Below are 25,206 nucleotides of genomic sequence, written 5' to 3' on the forward strand. Positions count from 1 at the left end.
GTCAAAGTCTGGCTTTTGTATAACTCTTTTATACTTATTGAATTAAGGCTACAGACACAGGGTTCTTAGACAACTATTAGTTTATGAAAACAATACAATTATCATGATAAAGAAGTCTAAATTTTGTATTTTCAAGTACTGCTTGGATCTTTTCATTAACCGAAGGAATTTCTTCTTTGTCTCAATTCCACAATCTGCCTCATTTGACATGAGTCTGTTCCAATACTTAAATATATGTATATACATTTATAAACATTTAAATTTATGAATATAATATGTATATATGTGTGTGTGTTATTCTGTGATTGAGTGTAATGCCCTGAAAAAAATCAGAAATTCTCTTTTCTCTTTGCCTGAAAGTATTTGCTGAGCTCCAAGTCTGATCTCCAGCATGGATCAAAAAGAGAGTCAGAGCAGGATGGGACTTTAGGAAAGTTCAGGAGATAAGTCTTTGTCTGTATGGAGTCAAGGGTAGCCTTGGTTCTATGAGGTGGAAAACAGATAAAACTTAAACAGCCAATATGTTGGCATTAAGGAGATTGTGTGTGTGTGTGTGTGTGTGTCTGTGTGTGTTCATATAACATACAAATATATATGGATATATATATTTATATAACATTGATATGAACACTAAAATTTGACTGGAGGGGAATTCTAAGAACATGAAAAAATGTGGAGTCTAGTCTCAGTTCAATGATAGGTATGGTGTATAATTGCATGTATTTTTATTTTTTATTTTTCTTAAAGCTTTTATTTATTTATTTGACAGAGAGAGCGAGAGAGCACAAGCAGGGGGAACCGCAGAGGGAGAGGAAGAAGCAGGCTCCCCGCTGAGCAGGGAGCCTGATGCGGGGCTCCATCCCAGGACCCTGGGATCATGACCTGAGCCGAAGGCAGACACCTAACCGACTGATCCATCCAGGTGCCCCTACATGTATTTTTAAATATATGGACTTGATATATGAATTAGCAAATTTTATACTAAAAATTACAAATTTATCATTCTCACAAACAATCTTATCTTGGTTCCATTTATTTTCCATAATAGTAGTTCTCAGATTTTTGGTTACAGAAACCCTTTACAATCTTAAAAAATTAAGGACCGCAAAGAACATTTGCTTATGTGGATTATGTCTATTGATAATCAATGTAATAGAAATTAAAATAGACATTTTTTTTTTAAACACAAGGATCCTCAAGCAAACAACTCCTTAGTCATAAGAGTGATGATGTTCTCACATGCCATTTAGCTTTTGGAGAATTCCACTGTATACTTGTGAAAAAAATGAGAGTGACAGAGGTAAGTAATGCCTGAGTATTAAAATGTAAAATATTTCAGATGACCTGAGAGGATTTTGGAGATCTTAGAGACCCAAAGATTATTACATTGAGAAATGCTACTCTAAATGAAGAATTCTATCTCTATGAAATAACCAACATATTACCAAAGGAAATAATTAAACATAAACCTGTCAAAAGGAAAGGCAATTATTAAAAAAAATAAGTTCGTTAGCCATATAAGCCAATAACAAGTCAAAGTAGTTGAGAAAACAAGAAAGTAAAAGTTACATTTTGAGAAAAAAAAAACATATTTCTCTGACACAGAAACAAGTAAAACAATGCAAGATATAAGCAGGATAGAGACAAAGCAAAACTGGATTCTTCAAAACAAGAATTATTACAGAAGAAATACCTGATTGTATTTCCAGCTACCTTTTTATTTTATGGAAAAATTATTACATATAATAGCAACTATTTGTCAAATAACTAATGCTAATTTTGTATTAAAAGATAAATTTTAAACTAAGTTGAAATATACAATGAATGTAAAATTTTTAGATTTAGGATAAGATATCTATTTCTTGCTTGTTTGCTTACTTTCTCTTCTTTCCTTTTCTTCTTTTTTCTGTATTAAAACCATCCTTCCTAAATTTGGATAACTGGAATAAATTTAACACCACTATCACACATATAGATATTAATTAATTAGAAAATTATATGTACAGTGGTTTTAATTTTTTTTAAAGATTTTATTTATTTATTTGACAGAGAGAGAGACAGAGAGAAAGGAAACACAAGCAGGGGGAGCGGGAGAGGGAGAAGCAGGCTTCCTGCCGAGCAGGGAGCCCGATGTAGGGCTCGATCCCAGGGTCCTGGGATCATGACCCAAGCCAAAGGCAGATGCTTAACGACTGAGCCACCCAGACGCCCCGAGCCTTTGTTTTTTTAATGATGACATTAATATGTACAATAGGGCTTTTGTTCTAGATCTTCACTCTTTCAACTAAACTTTCTATCTCTACTCTCAGAGCACTTTGCTCTGTGCCCTGGAAAAACTGAAAGAAGTAATTTGCAGTCAAGTGGAGAAAATGGACCAGTATCTAAACAGAAATAAGATATTATGGGTTGCAAGGCAGTATATGACAACCATCAAAATAAGTGTGAGATGTTTTCAATGGTGGAATGACAGAGATCAAAGAAATCTTCTGGAAGCTATCCTGTGGGAGATGGACCTTGAAGAATCATGATGAACTGGAGATGGACTGTGAAGGATCCCATGGCCAGAAATGGGAAGAAAAATCCATGAAAAAGGAATGACAGGATCAAAGGATGGAGGAAAATCAGGAACATGGAAAGTTGAATTGTTTTGGTGTCTCCCATAGGTATAGACAATGATCATAGAAAAAAGATTTAAAATGTAGTTTAAGACTGGATCCGTAGAGGCTTTAGATCTTCAGGCTAAGAAATGTGGAACATATTCTAAATTTGCCATGAGGAAATATTGAACACTTATTGTATAAATAGCCTAATCAATTTGAAGTTTTGGAAAAAATCTGTTTCGTAGACATGAAATGGAGGAATGACAGAAATCAGAAAGGGACGGGCTGGAAAGACACTGCAATGGTTCAGAGGAGAAATAGTCCAAGCTAACATGACCTGACAACTGAATTAGAGCCAGAGACAAAGAAGAGTGATTAGTCAAAGTAGAATTTGAAGTTTTAGGTCTAAGTGACTGAAAAATGGAAATCATATGGCAATTCCCTTTAGGATTTGCTGAGGTTGAGGGATAGGTGAAAGACGAAAGAGAAGATAGGAAGGTCAGTCGTGAACCTGTGCAGACAACAAGGTGAAGCTGGGAGTTGAAAATGTGGTTCCAGAGCTGATAAGGCAGGTTAGGCTTCAGAACAATTTGGGGTCTTATCCACAAAGAGGTGGATAGCAAGGTATCCACATCTCCAATGTAATTTGGAGAGAAGAAAAATTTCAAGGAATCCACATTGATGGCATAGATTGTGATTTTTACTTTTCTTGATGATCCCTCTGAGAAAGAGTGCGAAGAGGAGGAAAGAGAGCTGAGAATGGAAGAACTAATCCTCTGGAGAAAAAAAAAAAGCAGCAGAAGCCCATCCTGAGGAAATATGCTCAGACTGAAAAAAACAGTCTGATATTATGAAAACCAAGAGAGGAAAACATTTCAAAAAGGACGAGAGACCAACAATGTTGAGTGCACCAGAGAACGGGGAAGAAGTGAGAAAGATAAGCTCAACAATTAGGACGTCTGGGTTGAGCTTTAAGTGCGTTACTTGAGGAAAATGTTGGAGGGCAATACTCAAGTTGCCTGAAGAATTGGTGGGAGACATTTCAGAAGTGTGATTGTAAATGAAAGCAAAAGTACAACTTCAGGAAGCAGAAGGAGCAAGGAAAATTTCATCTGAGAAAAGAGTCTGAAGATATCTGCAGGTGAAGGGAGGAGGGTTTATTAGAGCGAGAACTGAAGATGCAGGATGGAGGGAGCCAGCATCGGGGGAGGCACGAAGGGATGGATGATGGAGTCAAGGAGAAACACGGAGTGATAAATCTTGGGTGAGAAGCAATACCTCCACATCTGAACATGGGAGCGTAGGGGTGTGTAAAATAATGGGAAAGGTTAAAAGAGATTGTAATTTGGAGAGAAGAAAAATTTCAAGGAATCCACATTGATGGCATAGATTGTGAATTTTACTTTTCTTGTTTTTAAAGATAAAATTTCCTAGGTAGTGCCCAGCCTGCTCTGTGTACTCTTAGCAAGCATGATAAATAAATAAAAACTACCTAAATAATGCATACATGTGTACCAGCAGTTACTGCGTGTTTATTTCTACTAGCAATCTATTCTGATTTGTGCAGATTTTCAAGAAAAGCTGGGATCCTAAAGCATCGACACAAAAGTAACTTTGCATGGATTTTTTTTTTCATTTTCACTCCTCTTATTTTATCTAATTCACTGCATCACTTTGTCTCTATAGAAATACCAAAAGCTTTAAGGTTTTTTCTCAGTGGATTTGCTGAATTATGTGTAAATGGTTTGATGGCATATTATATCCTAAGAGTTAATATATTTTCAAGAAATCAGAAGAATCCATGGTAGTTTAAAGCAGCAGTTGATAGCCAGTTTATTTTCGTTTTCAGGTGTGGAAGGCTCCTCTATACTATTTTTTTTAAATGATCACGAGTTTTAATAATTTTTTTTTAAATTTTTTATTTATTTGCGAGAGAGAGAATGAGAGACAGAGAGCATGAGAGGGAGGAGGGTCAGAGGGAGAAGCAGACTCCCTGCCAAGCAGGGAGCCCGATGTGGGACTCGATCCCAGGACTCCAGGATCATGACCTGAGCCGAAGGCAGTGGCTTAACCAACTGAGCCACCCAGGCGCCCGATCATGAGTTTTAAAGAAAATTAACTGCTACACTGAGCAATATCCACAGAATTCTTGAGATTGACCTCAGGGGGTAATAAAGAATGCAGAGACCAGTCACATTTTGAGTTTTGCACCGAGTGAAGCCAAGGGTGTTCAATAAATGTATGCAATCCTCTCTGAGTGTCTGTCTTGTCAGTCTGAGGATAAGACACAACAGTCTTGAGGGCAAAGTCAGAACAACTTAACATCACCAATAAATGAATGAGGCCGCATTGCTGGAACCCAAAGACTGATAATCCACAGTGACAAACATTTCACCAAGTGTGCCTTATACACAGACTTTCTCTGAGGTCTAGCAAAAAGAGTGATCAGAAGAGGTAAGCACAGCAGCTGGTACCCATTTAGAAACTTCAACCAAGTTACTGTTCCAATTTTTTTCTCCTGAAGCAAAATTTCCATGAGCATAATCACCCTTGCTCTAAAAAGCGGGGTTGTTTTAAATCCACTCCAAAATGAATAAGATGTTTTTTCTCATTATGATTTTACCTTACCGTGTTATCCAATTTGACACAAAAGCTTAGTAAGTGAAACCTGTTCCTAACTAGGTAAAGTAACACAGCATGCCATAATCATTACCATCACCATCATGATCACATCACCCTCATGGATGCCAATTAATAGTCACTTATTAGACACCAATTATTATTTATGCACGTACCATTTTATCTTATTTAATCTCCCCCAAATTTCTTTGAGGTAATATTATTATTATCCACATTTTAAAAATAAGGCTATCAAGCACAGAGATGTTATGTACCATTCCCAAGTTTACACAGCTCTTAAACTAGTTTCCCTGTTATCAGCCACTACCCGATAATGACTTCCGTATTTCTATCATGAATTTGGTGCTAATTTGTTTTTAACAAAAACTACATTGATATTAGTATTCATCAGCATTCCATTCCAGCAAGTGATCTCCAATAATATTCCACCCCAACAAGGGCCCCCAACAAAACAAAACAATAAAAGTCAGTCATTGTATAGAATGATCATTTTTAGGAAAAAATATATATCCTGAAATAAGCTTTAAACTAAATGCTATAAGAAGGTATATTTTCCTTTTTCAAAGGTTTGTGCATATATGTATTAACTGAGAATGGATTTGTTTTAAGGAAGATGAAATTTAGGATTCTATGATTAAGAATTGTCTAACGTTTTAATAACAAATTCTATACAATTGCCAGGAACTAGAACTTCAGGGTTTCGCTTTTTAATTTAATTTAATTTAATTTAATTTCACTAAATTAATTTAATTTAGGTAAGGATCTGGTTAAAACAAGATTTGTGGAAAACATTAAAAAAGCAACTATTGGACTCTAATTCTACTGATAACATGATAGACAATATTAACTAAAAAATCATACTTTTTGTTGCAGTGCTGGGCTCAGAGGAGGTAAAGGAACCCTCCAGAATCCTCCTTCCTGCCCTGAGTGGGGGAAAAAGAAAACCTGCTGATACATGAAATGGTAGGTCACCCTATGGACAAGTGCTTGGATTAAAACTGGAACTCAGACTCTAAATGTGCAAGGAGCAAAATGGGGACAGAGGCTGTGAGCCTTTGCTAAGCCAGGGATGGTGGGATGAAAATATAACTGCCTCCTGGGAGTCTGAGAAGATTGCAACACAGTATTTAAATCCCTTCCAAATCCCCTTGTAAAAACAGATAGTGAGGCCCATGGACAATATTTATAACCAAATGAAATGAGCCCTAAAATGCAGTGGATCGAGACAAACAAATAGTCAAAACCTACCAGGTATTAGTGTCTGTAAAAGAGGAAGCAGAGGGAGACAGTAGGGAGTCTGAGAGACACCCCAAACAGGGAACCCCCAAACAGCCAGGAGGTACTTTCTGAAAAGTGAGTAATGATAACTTGATCATCAGCTGAAACTGGGAGGAGCTTTGCCCAGTTCAAGAGCTGGTGAGCATAAAGGGTTCACCATGAGGTCTGAGTGTAGGTACCATCAGGTACCCTGTGACCTTGGGAAACCTATGAGCCAGGGCTCACTTCCAGGACCCCCCAAATGGTAACAAACTGCTAGGAGTGGAATAAAAGTTGAGCAGGACAGGGACAACAGAGACAAAAAAAGTTTCATTTAGATAAAAGTGAGTATGAGCTCATCATCAAATTTCCAATCACAGAAAGAAAAAAAAACCATCATGAGGGAGAGTCTGAAGAAACAATAAACAACTTTACATAACAAAGTACTTCAGATGCTGAAATTGTTATGCTCAAACTTTAATATAGATATGAAATGTTTTAAGAAATAAAATATGAATTTAAAAATAAGCCCAAGGAATAGATTATGACAACCAGTAAGACTTGAAAAGTAACTATTATAATAAAAATATAAATTATATAAAATCTCACCAGATGAGTTAAATAACATATTTATTTATTAGTGAACGTATGTTAAAACTGATCAAATTACACTAAATAGAGCATAGAGAAATGAGGAGATGAAAAATTTGAAAAGAGATCTTGAAAGAAGAAAAGGTGTGCATACCTAACATATTAATAATCAGCAGAAGGATAAAACGAAGAGATAATATTTGAAGAAATAATGGCTATGAATTCTCCAAACTGGTAAAAGAAAAAACAGGACTCCATGTGTCCTGGAGGAATTTTGCAGTAAAAAGAAGCTCTCACTCCATAAACTACAGTGAATCTGCAGTGGCTCAAAGGCAAAGAGAAAATATTTAAAGAAGACAGAGAAAAAGATAGATCACATGGGAAGGAATGACAATTCGACTGGTAACAGAATTCCCCGGGGTTTGGGGAAGAAGAGAAATCAATACAGTGAAATAATATATGGAAAGTGTGCAAAGTTCATAACCAGTGACCGAGATTTTGTGCAACAGGCTTTGGGGAATGAGGATGATTTAAAGACATTGTCAGATAAATAAAAACTGAGAATGCTTTCCACCAATAGATCTTTGCTCAAGGCACTTCTAAAGCAGGCGCTGCTGGAGAAGCATGATGTCAAAACCAAGTCAGAGATGCAAGAGAGATGGTAGCATTGACTCTGAGAAACCTGGAGGGGAAGACAGACACATATTGATGGAAGAAATAATACTGACACAATTTGACATTCAGATTCTTTGAAAGGTTAGAATTAAAATATTGAACAAAACTGGCATGAAAATCAGCACTGGATGTGATGAAATTTAAATGTTTCAGCGTCCTTCTCTTGTTGAGAAAGAGGGTGATTTATAGTCCTTTTATTCTTTGTGCATAGTAAAATGTCAAGGGTGACCACTAAAGTAAGAGAAATAGAGTGTAGTCTTTCCAGATAAGGAGAGACTAGAAGATGGAAAATAAAAACACATTTAGGGAAAAATGCTCAATTTGTAAAAGACAAGAAAGAATATAAAGAAGTATTGAGAGGGCATGAGAAATATAAAACCAGTAAGATGGTAAGAACTAGTTGAAATTCATCAGATTAAAAGTGAAGGTAATTGTACTGGGTAAAATAAAAAGTAAATTTTAGCTTTATGTTATTTACTAAAGACATCTAAAACAAAATGTCATGAAAAGACATAAAATAAAGGTTTGTAAAAAAAAAAACCTGATAAAATACTAACCAAAAGAAAGCTGGGATAATTGTAATATCAGATACACTTCACTTAAAAAAAAGGTCATTTTACTTACAAAAAGATCATTGTATGGAATACAGAAGTTATTATGGGGCATCTGGGTGGCTCAATCTGTTAAGCATCTGCCTTCCGCTCAGATCATGATCCCCGAGTCCCAGGATCGAGCCCCACACTGGGCTCCATGCTCAGCGGGGAACCTGCTTCTCCCTCTCCTTCTACCCCTCCCCTTGATCATGCTCTCTCTCACTCACTCTCTCTCTCCAATAAATAAATAAAAATCTTTTTAAAAAGGGGCTATCATAAAAAGATAAATGTTCAATTCACTAGAAAGATACAGTGAAGCTTGCATAGAACTTATAAAACAGCTCCCGATATAAAAGTTGATAACACTATAGGGATAAACTGATAATTTTCCATCATAGTGGGAGATTTCAATATAGTTTATTCAATTATTGATACTTCTGATATTCAAAAAATTAATGAAGATACAGGGTAATTGAAAAACAATGAAGCTTGACTCAATCAATATAGAATCACACTTCCAACCATTAGAAAATGCACATTATTCTCAATGACATATGGAATATTTACTAAAACTAATAATATATTTGTTCATAAGATAAAGCTCAACACATTTTAAAGAGTAGACCATTTTCTTTGACCACTACACAATTAAATTAAAAACTGGTTAAAAGAGGATAATCTTTGTGTAAGACTGTTGAATCACAGACCTGTACCTCTGAAACAAATAATACATAATATGTTAAAAAAAAAAAAAAAAGAAGAAGAAGATAGCAGGAAGGGAAAAATGAAGGGGGGAATAGGAGGGGGAGACAAACCATGAAAGACTATGGACTCTGAGAAACAAACTGAGGGTTCTAGAGGGAAGGGGGGTGGGGGGATGTGTTAGCCTGGTGATGGGTATTAAAGAGGGCACATACTGAATGGAGCACTGGGTGTTATATGCAAACAATGAATCATGGAACACTACATCAAAAACTAATGATATAATGTATGGTAATTAACATAACATAATAAAAAAAATTTTCTTTAAAAGTGGAAAAAAAAGAGGATGATCTTTATAATTCCCACAGGTTTAAGTTCTAAAACTTCCATATAAAATACTAAAGAATTTATTACAATGGAATTAAGATATACTTGCAACTGAATGAGAATGAAAATACTACGTATAAAAGCTTGTGGGATGCTGCTGAAGTAGCATTTAAAGTTACCTTATATGCTTATATTAGTAAAGGAGAAAGGTAGAGACTAATAAAATAAGCATCCATATTAAGATGTCTAAAATCTTAAATTTAAGATGTCTAAAATCTTAAATTAGGAGCAAAGCAAATATCTATTGATAGTAAAATAGATTAAAATGTGTATATTCACAAAGTAATATACTATACAGCAGTAAAAATGAATAAGTTGTAACTACACTAAAACACTGATGAATCTGAGAACATAACATTAAGAGAAAAATATCCGAATACATCCTATAATTTGATATATATGAGAGACCAACATGTGAAAAAATTAGAAAAAAAATCACCTTAATTAGTCTGAGATGACATAAATTGATTTAGAAATGAATTAGCCATTAGTTGAATTCAATCACCTTAGAAAAGATCATTAATTTAATTATTTATGAAAGGGAATTATGGATAATATCAACATAAAGCAAAGCATGCTCTTCTTGTGTTTAAGAGTTTATGACAATTAGTTCTTTTTGCCACTAGATTATAATTTTATACTTCATAGACTCGTTAAGAGTTTGTCTTAAAAAGTGAAATATTCTTTCAAACGGGAAGTACATACTTATTAGTAAATTCTGGCTTTTTGAAGTTCTTGAAAATTTTCAGAGTAGGGACATATAATCAATACAAAATAGGTTATACTTTTATTATGACAAATGATACACTTTAGTTAGTTTATATTCTTTCAGAGGTCTTTAACCTAAGTTATATCAAATATATAAATTATAAATGCTATAAACGTTTATCTCCTTGTTTAATTTTTATTTATTTTTTATTTTTCTAAAAGATTTATTTATTTATTTTTAGAGAGAGCGAGAGTATGCAGGTGGAGAGGGGCAGAAGGAGAGACAGTCTTAAGCAGATACCACTCTGAGCATGGAGCCCAGATATGGGGCTTGATCTCAGGACTCTCAGATCATGACCTGAGCAGAGTCATAGGCTTAATAGAATGCACCACCCAGGTGTCCCTGCTTGTTTAATTTTTAAGCACCTTGTGCTTATTTAAATTTTCAGACAAATTTCAAAATAGCTTAATTCTGATATCTAAAATATTAGCTTAATTCTGATATCTAAAATATTTAATATTGATGCAAATTACTTATTAATATACCATATTTATACAAAAAGAAAGAAAATGTAGAACCAAAAAATGAATGAGTGTTTTCAAATTTAGGAAGCTTTACAAAGCAAATCACAAACATAAGCTATAAAGGAAGTTGTCTAAAACATGGAAATCCTGGCTTGTCCTCTGCTGGGCTTGAGTTTCCTTAAAAAGTAATTAACTTCTAGAAAAGATTAAATTTTAAGTATATCCTTAAAAAGTTAAATTCATTATCTTTGATATCAAAATTATATCCCAGAGACTTTATGATGATCCCAAACCTGTCTATGCAGATAATTTTGGTGAGTTGCTAATGGCAAAATGCTCACTATTCATATTTAGAGAAAAATGTTACAGAAGAAGATGCCAAAGTTAAATTTCCACATAGAGTCATCTCAAGAATGTTCTTACTCTATCACTTCTTTTAAAATACTTATTTTAGGGGCGCCTGGGTGGCTCAGTTGGTTGGGCGGCTGCCTTCGGTTCAGGTCATGATCCTGGAGTCCGGGGATCGAGTCCCGCATCGGGCTCCCTGCTCGGCGGGGAGTCTGCTTCTCCCTCTGACCCTCTCCCCTCTCATGTACTCGCTCTCTCTCATTCTCTCTCTCTCAAATAAATAAATAAAATCTTAAAAAAATAAAAAAATAAAAAAAAAATACTTATTTTAGGGGCATCTGTGTGGTTCCAATAGTTAAGCGTCTGACTTCTGCTCAGTCCTGGGATCAGCTGCACATTCAGCACTCTCCCTCTGCCCCTTCCCCTGCTTGTCCATGCTGTCTCTCTCAAATAAATAGAATCTTTTAAAAAAATACTTATTTTAAGGGGAAAGCCAACCTATCTTTACTTAAATGTTGACTACCAGACAATAAAATCAAAAGAATTATAGGTTTTTATAAAAATTTTTTCCTTGGTACCCCACACCCATTGTTATAAATACACTGTCAATGTCTCAGCTATGTCAAGAGCCTTGAATTCCTCTAGCTGCCAATCTTCCCTTGGCACCATTTGCCTTTTAATAATGTACGTTTTCATTCCTCTGTTTTATTTCATGTTTTGCCTTTGGGCAACTTCCTGGGGAGTAATGTTTTTGGATGTACAGTTATTTTTTTTCAGAAAACTTAAAATATTAATATCAAATGGTTGTGCCATTTAAAATTCAAAAATGTGTTCATTTTGCTTTTAATTTTTAAGGTAATAGATCTTAAATATAATACAATCTAACATCCCTTGATGTCTTCCTCTGAATTCCATGGAAAGCAAATTATTCGTTATATATTTATCGTATCTATAAAAAATACAGAATGAAAATCAAATGGACATTTAGAATCAGAAAGCCACAGCCTTTAAAAAAATACATCCACAAAAGCAAGCATCAATTAAACCATAATCGTCTGTGAATTATGGAAAATTTGATTTTGCAATATTACTTTCACTGATGTAATAGAGAGACGTTCATGTATTGCTGATTCTTATCAGTATCTTCTTTATTCCTACAATAAAACCCCAGATATTTGAGAATCCAGTCCACCCGGATGGTTTCAAGCATCTCCATCAGAGTGAACCAGGATTCAGGAGGTGATACCTCTGTTCTGTTTTATACTGATCCTTCTCCACAAATTAACCTTTTCTTCCTTCCCAGCCAAAAAATCTGGAAATGAAGGACAGTCTCTGTGCGTCTAGTACCAAAGCAGAAAAACCAACCTATCAGAAGTAGAGGACTTGGTCCCGTCCAGAAGACAAGAGATGCAGGCACTGCACTGGAGTTAGAGAATGTGGGTGGAAGGGAGCAATGGGCTCAAAGCAAAAGCTATTTGTGAACCTCCTTTATGAAAGACAAATAAATGACTGAAAGATAAATAAGAAGTCTGACCAAAAATAAATACGCATGTACATAATGTTGAAAAGAGTTCAGAAAAAGAACAATGGATCTTCCGTTTAAATTATCTTCAGTATGTTTTATTTGATAAATATCTGAAGGTTTTGATGATTGCTTCCAAAAAGGCATGATAAAAAAATATGTGCTATAGAGAATATAATCTTCATGTGTGCAGCAACCAATGTATTAAAATGTATAATCTCAAAAAATTTTTTTTAAATTAAAAAAAATAAAATGTGCCATCTCATGATGTCCTTGGACATTTATCTCCTATAATCCGTATGAAAGAGTAGACATTTTTTTGGTCACACTTTTTTCTTTTCCGTTACTACTCTTATTTCTTATTTACTTCTTAATTAACCTTATTTCATCCCAACAATTCCATTTTACTCCCTTTTATAAAGTAAACTACAGTTTTCTGTGGCAGTAAGTCTAAAGTCCTCTGGCCTGCTGGATCTCTACCTCATAGAGATGTTTCACCCTACACGTCCTTACGTCTACTGCTTTCTGACACTAGCCCTTAACTCCAGACAACTCTTCTTTTGATGGCTTCTACATATCATGCTATTTCGGTTGCTGACTTTGAAATACAGAAAAAATATATATTGGCATCTCTCCTTGGTTCCTGGCATAGAGTTTCTAAATCTCCTGGGTGATGGAAGAGTTTTTGTTCCCATGAGGCAATGCTTGGTGGGCTCCTGGATGGGGGCTGGTCATCAAAAAGACCAAGCCATGATTAGAAGCTGGAAATTTTCAGTCCCATTCCGCATACTCCAGGAGGGGAAGGGGGCTGGAGATGGAGTTAATGATCAACCATGTGTCTGTAATAAAACCTCCATAAAAAAATCTCAGACATATGGGGTTCAAGGAACTTCTGGGTTGGTAAACACATCTACCTACAAGGAAAGTGGCTCACCCCAACTCCTATGGTTCCTTTACCATATCCTTTATTATATAATAAACTAGTAATTGTAATTAAGTGTTTCTCTGAGTTCTGCAAGCTGTTCTAGTAAATAATTGAATCCAAGGGAGGAAGTCACGAGAACCTCCGATTTGTAGCCATGTTGGAAAGAAATTGTGAGTAACCTAGGGACCTACTACTTAAAATTGGCAACTGAACTAGGGAGCAGTCTCTGAGCTCTAAACTCAGGGCTCCAAGCCCTTAAACTATGGGGTCTGTGCTAACTCCATGTTAAGTGTCAGAAGTGACTGAAATTGTATGACACCTAGCTGGCATCACAGAGAATTTCTTGGTGTGGAAAACAAAAACCAAAAAAACAAAAAAACCATACATCTGGTGTAGGAAGTGCTGGGACCCTGGTAACTGCTGTGAAAGTGAAGAGACAGGAGAAGTGAGTTTTCTCTTTACATCACTTCTCTCTATTTCCAGTTATTCAAAGCTAACCTTCTTCAACGTACAAATTCTGGAACCCCCTGCTTCATGAAGTATGCCCTGACTACCTTTGACTGTAGGGGAAGAGTGGAGAGCAGGATTGTTTTAGAGGGCTTTCCCGAGGATCACGTGGGAGCTTTGCCTTTGCATCAGTGAGACGATTCTGCACCCCTGTAATTACTCTCCTTTTTTAAATCCCGGAAGCAAGGCCACGTGGGGTTCTATTATTTGTAGTCAAAGAGCTTTGAATGAGATATGTGACAAGTACCACATTTAATGATTGTCTTGTACTGTCCTCAGGAGCGGTGGGCACAGTAGGAGCACTCAATAAATACTGAGATCTGCTCTGTCCAATGCAGTACTCACCACACGGGGCTTTGGGCTACTGAAATGTGACTAGTACCAACTGAAATGTGCTGTAAGTGTAAAACACACGCACAACTTCAAAAAATGGTGTAAACTATCAATATATTTCTGTACTGATACATAGTAAAATAATATTTATAGAGAGAGTTAAATAAACATTAAAATCATTTTAACATTTTTTAACCCTTTTAATGTATCTACTAGAAAATTTAAAATTACATGTGTTGTTCGCATGATTTTACACAAGACAGCACTGACTTAAAATGATGTTTTTTTAAATCAGGAAACATGGAGGGAAGATTTCTATTTCCCAAAATTTTAGGAACTTACAGGAAAATTTAAAGTTTACCCTGTATATTTAGAATGCCATTGATATTTTAGAGGGTATTTTCTGAGGGTTTTGTCTGTTTCCGACATACGAGCTTAGATTCACTACTAACTATGTCATTCTTCTCAGATATACAATTATATTTAAGTTAATGAACATTGGAAAACATCAGCAAATAAAACATCATTGCTCAACTATATATGCTGTACAGCAAATCTTTAGCGATTGAAGGTTTAAGGCAGAAACAGGATTATTTTATTTCATTCTCCTTCAATCACTGAAAAAATTCATGTATTTGAACGTAAGTCACTTTCATCTTCAGGCTTGAGGACATGATAAAGTATTTCTGTTACAAGGCATCATTTCAAATAACATAGTGTTTTTAAGTTTCAACATAACTAAGTTTAAAAGTTAAATTCCTGTCAGAAGGTTTAGTACGAAATGACTCAATCTCTGAACACATTAAAATATAAATATTTTATGAATTTCAGCTGGAAATTTATACTGTGTGCCAAAGAGAATTTATCATCAATACAAGCAGTACTTACTTGATACTCTTGCAGGCTTTTCTGCTAAAAAAAAAAGAACACAAGTTTTGTTTAACTCAGATAAAATGCAAAGACATTATATTTTGATGGGCCACATGAAGGTTAACTAATATCTTTAGACTTCCTTATTATTTAAAAATTAATGAAAGAATGTAACTATTGCCTGAGAACATGGATCTTTGAATATATTAATAGCTTTTATGTGAAATATCAGAAAAGCTATTAATTACTGTAGATGTCACAACATATTTATACTTTTTAAACACTCTTACTAAAATCAGCAGGATCTTTGTTAAATTAAGTGTCTTGGTTCAACTCTAATTATAGCCAACTTGAGTAAAATCACTTTGTATGATGTAATTAATCTAAATATTTGTTTAAAGTTTCCAAATTCCATAAAATGTATTATTGAGAATTATTTTCCTTTCAAAGATAATAAGGACAAATAACTAAACCTTAAAATGCAACATGCAAAATCAGTTTAATTTTTTCATAACTATTTGTCTATTAGTTTCAATGAGAAACCATAATTCTTCAAAGTAGCTTTTTTTTTTTACATTAAAGTATATGTATGTAGGACAAAAATATAAGGTGAAATGATTATCCCAAATACTCTAACGGACATTCTAACTTCTTGAAAAATAAAAAAGATTGGTAACATCTACTTTCTACCAACATTAGGCTTTTTTTTTTTTTTTTTAGTATAGTTGACACATAATGTTACATAAGTTTCAAGTGTATAATTTAGTGATTTGACAAGTTTATACATTATGCAGTGTTCACCACAAGTGTAGCTACCATCCCAACATTAGTCTAATTTAAAGGACTGGGCTTGAAAATATACATTTTTAAATGAATCCGCATTACATGATTTACTTTGAGACTTATAGAGTTTCTAATATAAACCCAAGAATTACAAACTTACAAAAATTAGTTAATGCCAATAAAATTTTTTTTCATTTGAGGTATTTATGGTTTTAGTGATAATACAGTCACATGCCTCATGTATAAAATTACAAAATAACATGTTATTTTTCCTTTAAAAATACTATCACTGGCTAAAAGACAGGAACTTAAATAGGAATACAATAAACATTTATTGAAATACAATGAACCATACGTTGAATGAAGGAATGAATAAGAATGTACCTGTATTCTCAACTAGCTCAGGGTTAGTTTTGTGCTTTCATATGTAATAATTTGTCCCGTGTATTCATAATATGAAGACCTTGGAAATGATGGACTCTGGATTGGTAAGAAGGTACTGTCCATCCAATAACCAAATCCCTTGTACAGCCCTCTAGCTATAGTTCGAACAGACCACTCCCTTGGGAACAAAGTTGGGTACATTTATATTTTACCTTTGGGCTGTTCTGATTAGTAGAAAGCTTCTCCTATGTGTGTTACAGTGTGATGGGGTAGTGAAATGTGATTGAATGAGTTCAACTGTTAAGTCTTTGGCGTCATACTTGGAGCCAAATCCTTTCTCTACCATGTAAACATTCTGAGATGTTAGACTTCCTTCATCACACTTACCTCATCTTTAAATTGGGCATGATAATTGGGCCTGTGCTGAGGATTAAATGAACTAATAATAGGAAAGGATGTACCAATGAATTTTTTAAGTAACTGGTATCTTCTCATTCTTCTGGCTAATTATCTTAAAAGATGCTAAGCAGTATTTTAAAAGTTAAGAAAAAAATATAAAATTTATGCCCCTATATGCTTCTCCAACTTTGGCTTGTCCTTATTCTAAATTTTACCCTTTAATATTACTGGTAACTATATGTCTAAATTACTAATGACTATATGTCTAAATTATATGTCTACATATGTCCTGCCCTTTCAGATATCCATAATACAGTAAGCAGAAAGAAGGAACAAGTGAAAAAACAAGACTCATTCCCCCTCCCCACACACTGGAGTTCTATACGTTTACTATGAATGAAAACAATTGTTCAATTACTGCATGTTTATTTAGCATCTTAAAATTTGAAACATTTAAATTTCATTACATTTTGAATTAATTAGATTTGTTTAAAATTATATCACCCAGACTACATAATTCAGTTATAACATCCATTTATAGATTTTTGATATTCAATATCACCAAAATAGGTCATTCTCATTTTAGATAAAGGACATCTTCCTGCCGTGCACATTCTGGCCTTTTCCCCTCTACCAACCACTTTTTGTCTAGGTGGAATTAATTTAAAGGGCCAACTTTAGATAATAAAAAATATATTTATGACATTGTTTATATTTATGTAATACATAAAATATTTCTCAGCTCTATCTGTTTTTACAACTATATAATTTTTGACCTTATTATGCATATTATGAGAGTCTTTTGTAATAGAGAAATTTATCTTCTGGTATGTGCTGGAATATTTTATTTAATGTTTATGTTGTTAATGTTCTAATTTCTGCACATCTGCTAGCTTTCCACTGAAATGTAAACCTCCTCTAGATTTCCTACCTGTCCACTTCCTCTGCTACTAGCAGAAGTGTATAAACGGTAGACTTCCTTGCTTTAAAATAATTTACTGTTAATATTAAGTGCAAACATAATTTAGGCACCTCCATACCAACTTAGCATTTGGAATATTTACAAAGTTGATTCAAGGTTACCTTTTGTCACGTTGTGTGATTGAAGACTTTCTTTTCTTGTTGAGACTGTCGATAAGGAAAATGTAAATTAAACTATGAATTTTTAAAGGGAATTTTCATAAGAATTTTGGCTCACTTCAACTAACTTTGGGAACATGGGAATAATTTAAATATTGTACATATTTTCTCAGGGTGATTTAAAAAGTTTTTCTCTTCTTCTAACACTTAACAAAAATAAATGTCACATCAGTAGAGATTGTTTTGTTTGCACAAACAGAGATTAACATGATTGCAGTGATTACAATTTAAATTAATGAGAATCCATGTATGATGGGTCATTGCAAGTAACTGAATTCAGGGATAAACCAAAAAGACCAAAACAAACCTGCCCTATTATTAACAATCCTTATGATATGTCTAAGAATGTCTTCCTTTTGATCCAATAGAATATTTCTTTGATAAGTAAGGCCTTTGTAAGTTTTTCAAATAACTACATTGAAAATCAGTGATTATCATATTATATTTTGTAGTTTGCCAAATAAATACACCCAGTGTTAAGAAAACAAGCAACTTTGTGATGCAGTTTCTGAACTTGTTGCTCACCAATGGCACGACCACACATGGATGCACACAGGCTGGGACTGGCCTGCCCTCCACTCTTTCTTCGACAAGGACATTACCACGTATCCACTGGCTAGTTTCTACATTTCTTCTTTTAATCACACTAGCGCTCATCATGTACACAAATTAAAGTTTTATTTTAAAGTGATATAAATAAGCCTCGACTCAACAATTTTGGCTTCAGGGCTTTGCATTATGCTTTTCCATCTTTTAAAACATTACCTTTTTCTTCTTTAAGATGTTTCATTTCTGCTTTTTCTGTAGAGGAAAAAAAAGGTAATTTTGAGTCACCTATCATTTATTCATAGGTCTTCCTAAGGTTTGGAATTAAATTTTGTGTAGTCAATGTTCACAATTCAGGCATTATATGAAAAGAATTCTATGCTGTTAATTTGGAAATAGCAGAACCTACATTTCCATTCTCTTTAGATATTTAACAATAAGTGATACTTACACTCTTGCATGGAAAATCCTACAGTGAACTGCAATTCTGATACGTGCTTTAAAATCTCTGTCCACATGCTTTTAAATGATATAATTTGTATAATTATGTATTTTTTATTTCTGTGTTTTTACTGTTAATTTGGTGTACATGTATTTAAATGTCATCTTTACCTTTACTTTCTTTTTCAGATTTTTCAATTTTCTTCTTCCCTGCGGGGGAAATATAGCAACAAGAAATCATCAGCTTAAAAAACATGACTTTCTTACTCAATCTTGAAGTAAACAGTTGGAGATGGGACTTAATCCCATAACTGGAGAGGGTCAGGTCTCCGCATTTTCAAGATGTGGAGGAAGAGTATACCTCCTGCATGTGAGAACATATATATTTTTGTTATGCTTGGTTACTGGGCTTATACTCAGTCACCTGGATGGCAGAGCCCCCTCCCCTTTTCTCTTTGTCTTTGTTTTTATGTGCTTTGAAGGAAAGCTAGAGCAGGCCATGAATTTATGAAGTGTAAACTAGTAACAATAGGAGAAACATCCAAATTTTCAATTGTTTTCTTTAGGAAACAAGAATTGAACTGGTGCTATGGATGCTCAATAAGAAAACTATGGAATAAAAACAATGAGAGTTGCAAAATATCTCCATGCTTTTCAAAACAGTTTCAGTTGATTGATGATTTTCTTCAACTATAGTTATCAGACAAGAAAACCAATATGTAATGAGTGACAACCACGTATGTAGTGGGAATGCGGCATACGTTATCTTATTTAATATTCTTCACGAGCCTTTTGGGAAGTCATTTTGTCTGTCCTACAAATGAGGAAACCATGAATCTGAGCTGGTTAAGGGGTTTTCCCAAATGTTACACAGCTAGATAGAGACTCAAATTTACATATAGATGTTTCCACAGATCTGTGTTACCTCCTTTGGGAAAGTAAATATTTACCTGATTCTGTGACTTCTGATGTTTCCTCTTTAGGAAAAAAAAGAAAAAGAATATAGTAGAAAAAGAAAAGGAAAGAATAGTTTTGTATTTCAGTAGCAGACAATTGAGCTTTATCTCCAGGTATTTCCTTTTAATTCCACTAGTAATGACAATAAACACATATGCTCAAAATGGCAAAGAAATGCACTGATAACCAGTATCTCTGAAAACTGTAACTAGAAATCTATTTTGAAATTAGAACTACTCTATAAACCAATCTAAAACATCTATGCCTGTACAGTAGAATTAATCAGTTTGAAGTCCTTTGGTTGGTTTTCTTAATTACAAAATTACAAATTATAAATCTCTGCTTCACAAACTTTTAACTTGATCTTCATATATGCATGCATGTGTTCACTCACTGAATATTTATGAAGCAACTTCATGTATAAGATGTTATACTAAATGTAATGGGTGGGGTTGTGGGATGAGGTTGAAAAATATCACAGAAATAAATTCAACTCACAGTGACTACTGTCAGAGCAGTGAGACAAGATATAAAATGCTACTTATCTTTAGTCTATGATAATATAAAACCAGCCTCTCTTTTTGTTCTTTTAGTTAATGCATACACCAATAATATTTTAAAATATAACATGGCAGGTTTTTAAAAATATATTTTTCCTCACAGTTCAGTTCAAGTGAGAACATTTCTATAAACCTGATCCATTTAATTATCAGTCTTCTATAACTTCTCTGGAAGCTATATGCAAAATTCAAGAAAAATTGATTAAAATATTTCATGATAATGAGGATGAAAAATGAATAACGTTTCACAAACAGAACAGTATTTATGTCATTATGGTGATACGTCATATTAGCATTGTAGTTTTGACTTTCAACCCTTAATTTTTGCAATACTCTTCATATCCATAGCAATAATAAAAACTAAATGTACTAGCGATTTTCTCCAACCCAAAGGCAACATTTAATATTTTAACATCAAATTCAATTAGAAGAAAACTCTGGCTGTATTTGTAAAGAATCTGTCACGATACTCTTAAGGAACCAGGTTATTCCTTGGCATTTAAGAACTTTAGATACAACTTCTAGATACACTTTTGATTGAAATGCACGTATTTTTACCCCAGGTTAAAGTCTGGGTCATAATTTAACAGTATTAAATAATAATTTCATTTTTATGAAATTACATAAAACTTCATAAATTTTCAAAACTGTTGCATATGTATTTTTGCTTGGAATGTCAAAATAAAACAGATTCTGAAATACTAAAAACAACCTACCTTCATGCTTTGAAAAAGTAAGATAATAAAAGTCTAATGTGTTAAGATTCAATAATTGGAGACAGGTATTATGTGTTCTAAATTTTTCTTAACCCAGCAGTGACTATTAGAGGAATCTCCATACTGTGTTTACTCAATGCACCCTAACAAACAAATGGAAGTACATAAAAGAGAGATAAACCACTTTTTTCCACCCAGGCACTAGTTATATTGGTAAATGTATTAATTACACAGGCATGAAAACAGGAAACATTTTTGTCATTCCCTCACATATCCTGGTACAGTGTAATATATCTAATAGGTGTTCAATAAAGACATGTTCAAGGATTAATGAATAAAATACACACAATATTCTTTGTCAGTCAGAATCATTTACATAGGTGATGGCATACTGGCTATTGCATGAATAAACATACTGTCTTTTTTTGGCTGCACATACAATTCAAAGAGATTATAAAATTGAAGTAATTAAAGAGCAAATTCTTAAAATTTTGAAGTGGTACACTTACTTGAAGTTGGTTTAGGTTTGTCTAAAAAGTAAAGAAGAAAAGAAAACCAGCGATCATCTTCCACCTATAGGTAAAATATCAACCCTTTATATTCCTATTTCTGTCTGTTCAAGTTAAAATAGGAATAGGCTAAACATATTAAAATGAGCAATAGAAAATGCATTTTGAATAATTTTAAAGTTATATTCCTAGTGAATTCCCCATAGAAAAAATTACAAAGCTTTTGAATATAGAATCTTCTTAGTCTCTTTATCCCTATGAAACCTTATTTTTTTTAAAAGATTTTATTTATTTGAGAGAGACAGATAGGGAGAGCAGGAACACAAGCAGGAGGAGTGGGAGAGGAAGAAGCAGGCTTCCCGCTGAGCAGGGAGCCCGATGTGGGGCTCGATTTCAGGACCCTGGGACCATGACCTGAGCCGAAGGCAGACGCTCAACGACTGAGCAACCCAGGTGCCCGAAACCTTATCTTTGGTTTGATGCAATATGAATGCTCACAATAATTTGAATGCCTTACTGCTTCTGAATAGCATAAAACGCATATTCTGCCATCATCCTTTCAGGATACATTGTTTAAGTCTCCCAATCCTGTATTTTAAATGAAGAAACTGATTTAATAAAATCTCAGGAAGAATGGGGGCACCTGGGTGGCCCAGTTGGTTAGGCCTCTGACTATTGGTTTTGGCTCAGGTCATGATCTCAGGTTCCTGAGATCTGGCGCTGCACTCAGTGGGTAATCTGCTTCCCTCCTCTCCCTCTGCCCCTCCCCCTGCTTGCGTGCTCTCTCTCCCTCTCGCAAGTCAATAAATCTTAAAAAAATTTTTTTAAATAAATAAAATAAAATCTCAGGAAGAATAAATAAGTGATAGGTGAAAAGCACAAAACTATACCATCTAAGTACACGATCTCTTTCTCTGATATTCTTTGTCTTCTGAAATTATTAACAAAAACATTAATTATGTAGTCATATACCTAAAGACCCACTTATTCATTAAAAAATGACAATATATGGTCATGATGGTGAAGAATTCAGATCATTCAAAACTGGGTCAACTAATTCAAAATCATTAACAGTGGCAATATAAATTAATACAACTTATATCAGGGAACAATTAGAAATATTTATAAAAATTCCATTGGATGTATCACTTCACTAAAAAATTTTACTGTAAGAAATTTTACTCCAAAGATAAATTCACAAAACTAGATTGGTAGATATATTTATTTGAATATCATTACAAAAAGCCTTTAGACAACTTAAAACACACCAGTCAGAGATTAGTTAAGTAATCTGTACAACTATACAATAGAATACTATTAATGTGGAAATTCTTCATGTGCTGAGATTAAACAATTTTCAAAATACATTCTTAAATAGAAAAATCTAGGGAAAATGTAATTTATAGTATGTCATGATTTGTGTAAATAAATGAAAGTGGGGATATATATGTATTTATTTGTATATATGTATGTGTATGTGTGTATATATGTATACATGCTACGTATATATATGGCTAGAATGAGACAATAAGAAATAACAGCAATTACCTAGTGGATATTTTGGGAATGGGAACTGGTAGAACAGGAAAAAAGAGAGGAGAAGGAGGAATATTTTCACAGCCTCCTATAGGGTATGCCTCAGTGTTTGAACCAGGCCAGCTATCATATTTTTTAAAAATCAAATAGTATTTTTTAAAGAATTAAGCTAACATTTTTATATTTTATAGTTAAGAAAAGATATCAAGTTGAAATTCTTGATTAGTTTTCAGTAAAATGTAATTTGTGTAATTTGGCAAGGTATTTTACAATACTATAAACAGTGGATCAACTTAATCAATATGACAAATGACACTAATATTGACAACAGTGAAAGGGCCTTGTTAATTACGAAGGCAATACTATTTTGTTAATACTGCTGTATTATAACCATAAGAGACTCTTAACTATAGAGAGCAAACTGAGGGTTGCTGGCAGGGAGGTGGGTGGGGGATGGGCTAAATCAGTGATGAGTATTAAGGAAGGCCCTTGTGATGAGCACTGGGTGTTGTATGTAAGTGATGACTCACTGAATTCTACTCCTTTTTGTTTCAGGAGTAGAATATAGTGTAACATGTAATATTACACTATATGTTAACTAACTAGAATTTAAATAAAAACTCAAAACAAAAAAATACTGTTATATTATAATAGCATGTTTGACAATCCTATACGTATTGGTTATAATAGTTAGCAAAATGTATGATTGTCAACAATAACACGACCCTTATGTCAGATAAACTAGATCTTACTAGAAAACTACAAGCCTAAGCAGTACTAGGAAATAAGATGAAAAGCACTTACATGCTTTGTTTTAATTTTTAATTTAATAAAAATAGTGAATTAAGACAATGTAAAAGCACCTGTTTTTATAGATGGAGAGTCCTTTTCTTGGTGTTCAGCTTTTTCTAGAAAGAGAGATTAAAATTAATTGGCAATCTGTGGACTGTTTGTATAGAAAGCATTTCTTATTTATGTGTTTGCAGGTGATCCTCAGTTTATGTGGGAAGCATGCCCTCAAAGTCATTTGCATGTTGGAACACAGAAAGCACATTGTCATAGAAACACATTATAAACAAGGTCAGGTTCATTCTCAGGGCATCCTGTAAGACAGTACAAAGGTACCAGCCCTCTTGGGACCATGGGGTATAGGGAGAAAAAGATAGAATATGACAAAGAGGAGAATAAAAAGCGGATTTTTCTTTCTCTGCTGAAGGTAGAGTCATTCCTTGGGGATACTTTAAAGCAGATGACATTTGCCTTTGGCATTTTACAAGCTCCCCCTTTTACCCCTCTGACTCCTTCTAGTTCCTTTCCTGCCAGTCAGAAGCAGTTTGTGCTGGACACTAGTTTCTTGTTGAAAATTTAACCTGGGCCCGCCCTATATCAGAAAGTATCACATTTTGTATTTTCATTTTCCTGGTCCACCCTCTCTTTCCAGGTCCATTTAGAACTCTCACAGATGGTTCTCAACTGAGTCTAGGACAGGACAAATGGAATCAAATGTGTAATTGATATTCCTCTTAGCCCTCTGAAAAATATTTGAAATAAAAATAATAGGAGAGCTCTCTCTTTCATCAAAAGTGGAATTTCAAATGAAGCCATTACAGAGTAGGATACTTTGAATGGAGTTGAGAATAGTTGGAAATAGAGCCGATCACTGCCAAGTATTAGTTCTTTCTAAACACCCCCAGGGTTAATCCTTCTGAGCTATTATTGATGTTTACCTGTCCTTTTCTTCCCCCCACTTCTGAATTTGGAGATTCTAAAAGTACTACCATTTTTCCCCAACGTCTATGCACCAACAGTGAAGTAGATGGGAAGATGCAGGACCTATGTGGTCATAAGACTAAATCAGATATTTGTAAATTAGGGCTTGACAGCATGTAAGAATAAGACTTTCATGAACTCAATTTGCATAAATGTTAATATTATATGAACATGCAAAACAAAATAAAATTGAAAAGATGATATTCAACTTATTAAACTGGCATAATAACAGCCCTGCAAAAGTATAATGGATTACAGTAACAATAATAATATATAACATGT

The 25,206-nt window shown here is 34.0% G+C and overlaps 1 protein-coding gene across 14 annotated transcripts in view; it reads right to left on the reverse strand.

Moving 5' to 3' along the window:
• Positions 1-25,206, reverse strand: part of TRDN (triadin) — a 382,659-nt gene that overhangs the window by 11,748 nt on the left and 345,705 nt on the right. For 9 of the 14 annotated variants that reach the window (XM_054505540.2, XM_054505539.2, XM_054505529.2 and 6 more), the window contains 7 exons: positions 24,018-24,062; positions 21,619-21,639; positions 19,827-19,853; positions 19,048-19,086; positions 18,655-18,690; positions 17,833-17,877; positions 15,202-15,225 (listed from right to left, as the gene is read on the reverse strand). In XM_054505540.2, the coding sequence (XP_054361515.1) occupies positions 15,202-15,225; positions 17,833-17,877; positions 18,655-18,690; positions 19,048-19,086; positions 19,827-19,853; positions 21,619-21,639; positions 24,018-24,062 (237 nt within the window). Of the gene's footprint in view, positions 1-15,201; positions 15,226-17,832; positions 17,878-18,654; positions 18,691-19,047; positions 19,087-19,826; positions 19,854-21,618; positions 21,640-24,017; positions 24,063-25,206 lie in introns of those variants that run through there. The other 5 variants (XM_054505537.2, XM_054505536.2, XM_054505532.2 and 2 more) reach the window with 2 other exon arrangements.

This window comes from Mirounga angustirostris, unplaced genomic scaffold (genome assembly GCF_029215605.1).
Source record: "Mirounga angustirostris isolate CCGP_5_RB_7025 unplaced genomic scaffold, mMirAng1.0.hap1 SCAF_8, whole genome shotgun sequence".
Classification (NCBI taxonomy): Eukaryota; Metazoa; Chordata; class Mammalia; order Carnivora; family Phocidae; genus Mirounga; species Mirounga angustirostris.